At 40.8% G+C, this 2,001-nt stretch overlaps 1 protein-coding gene across 1 annotated transcript in view; it reads right to left on the reverse strand.

The window, feature by feature from the left end:
- LOC106467765 (membrane metallo-endopeptidase-like 1) overlaps positions 1–2,001 on the reverse strand; it is a 27,056-nt gene that overhangs the window by 23,333 nt on the left and 1,722 nt on the right. Inside the window, exon 2 of the mRNA XM_022395961.1 lies at positions 740–919. Within this exon, the coding sequence (XP_022251669.1) occupies positions 740–919 (180 nt within the window). The remainder of the gene's footprint in view (positions 1–739; positions 920–2,001) is intronic.

The raw sequence follows: 2,001 nt of genomic DNA on the forward strand, positions 1-2,001 counted from the left end.
TGAGGACCTACCGGTGGCGCACACGGCAACCAACGTGTTAAAAAACCTCGCTACAAATTTAACAGTTAATTTAAAAACTGGCAAAGAAATACACGTACTTTGACGTGTAATACACTGGAATCACGTGGTTCCCGATGGTCTGATTTCAAATGTAAAAGCTTGGTAAAGGAAGCCAAACACGTGATCGTGTTTTGGACTCCTACCTTTAAACATCTTTAGTGGATCTTAATCCCTAGTAAATGTTACATATTTTAAAGTTTCGTGCCCGAGTGTTGCAGGTAAACAAAGATGAACCCAAACTTTACGAAACACGTGGCAGTATTATTATTATTATTACGTAAAAGTTTTGTTTGTTGTTAAGCGCAAACCTATACAATGGTACATCTGTGCTGCTGCTGCTGCCCACCGAAGATATCGCAACGCAACCTTTTTTTTTTTTGCGTCGTAAACCCTCAAACTTACCGCTTGGTCACCAGGGGGCGTGGGTGGACGAATTTCTTGCAAGAATTTCTAGCTATTTGCTCTCAAATTACGTTTGAAAATTTTCATTAGTAGATTAAATTTAGAAAAATAAAGGGCGAGAGAATTCCCCCCCCCCTCTTCTGCTAACTTCTGGCGTTCTCCTTCTTCAGAAATGTCGATTCTGTTACATAACCGATTCGAAAAGTTCTTCGCGATTAAATTATTAATTTCTTTAAAACATTATGTACAAAAATAATTTCTCCACCGATATATTTACATTCGCTAAAGTGATTTCAAAGTTGAGAGATTCCAACATTTGTTCTTCAGCAGCTTCCCGAGTTGCTCCCAAGAGGACAGCACTGTCGACCATCAACCTGTAGTAGGCGGCAACTCCCGAATCGTTCAGGCCTTTTATCAAGTAACTTCTGTCTGGCATTCCCAGAACAGGCTGGTCCAACTGAAACGGCAGAAAAGAAACGCTATTAGCAAAAAAAAAGTCTTTCCTTATAACAATGATTTAAAATGAGGACGCAGACGGATTTCTGGAACCGGGAAATATACATTCGTCAATCCACGCCTCGAAAACTTGAAAGAGATCAACTGTTAGAGCACGTGGCTTTTCATCACTCGCGAAGCTTCAAAAACAAGAGCTATCGATAAAATTAGAAGGACGTCATCTTGCCCGAACGATGCCATCAGTCAACATTACTTTCTCCATATACTCGTTCTATACACAAACATTAATCACGTGCCAGTGAAACTGACGTATTTAGTCTTGCAGCAAAAACAAACCGCGCTCTAAGTATTTATATTCTACGAGTAAATTTCTACAAAACTTAAAAGATTGTTTGTTTGTTTTTGAATTTCGCGCAAAGCTACACGAGGGCTATCTGCGCTAGCCGTCCCTAATTTAGCAGTGTAAGACTAGAGGGAAAGCAGCTAGTCATCACCACCCACCGCCGACTCTTGGGGCTACTCTTTTTACCAACGAATAGTGGGATTGACCGTCACATTATAACGCCCCCACGGCTGAAAGGGCGAGCATGTTTGGTGTGACGGAGATTCGAACCCGCGACCCTCATATTGCGAGCCGAGCGCCCCTAACCACCTGGCCATGCCGGGCCTAAACTTAAAAAATAAAGTTATCGTAAAGTAACACCTAACTGTTTCTAGTGTTATCTAAAATCATTTATGGTACGAGTAGATGTTGTCTTCAATATACAAGAAAGGAAGTGTCAATACTTATGTAGCTGCTAATTTTATTATAATTTGGACGATATTTTGTTATGTATCGGTTAAAAGTAGAACCTCGCAGGTTTGCTTATATTTTCGTGGGTATTATTATTATTTTTTTTTTGCTTTTGTGAAAAAATTACCTTCAGCTATATGTAACGAGCATCCATCCTAAGTTGATGCTTGTTTATTTTGGACCCCCCCTCCAGTGGGACAGCGGCACGTCTGCGGTTTGTTTGTTTGGAATTTCGCGCAAAGCTACACGAGGGCTATCTGCGCTAGCCGTCCCTAATTTAGCAGTGTAAG

Source organism: Limulus polyphemus, unplaced genomic scaffold, assembly GCF_000517525.1.
Source record: "Limulus polyphemus unplaced genomic scaffold, Limulus_polyphemus-2.1.2 Scaffold2733, whole genome shotgun sequence".
In the NCBI taxonomy this organism is placed as follows: Eukaryota; Metazoa; Arthropoda; class Merostomata; order Xiphosura; family Limulidae; genus Limulus; species Limulus polyphemus.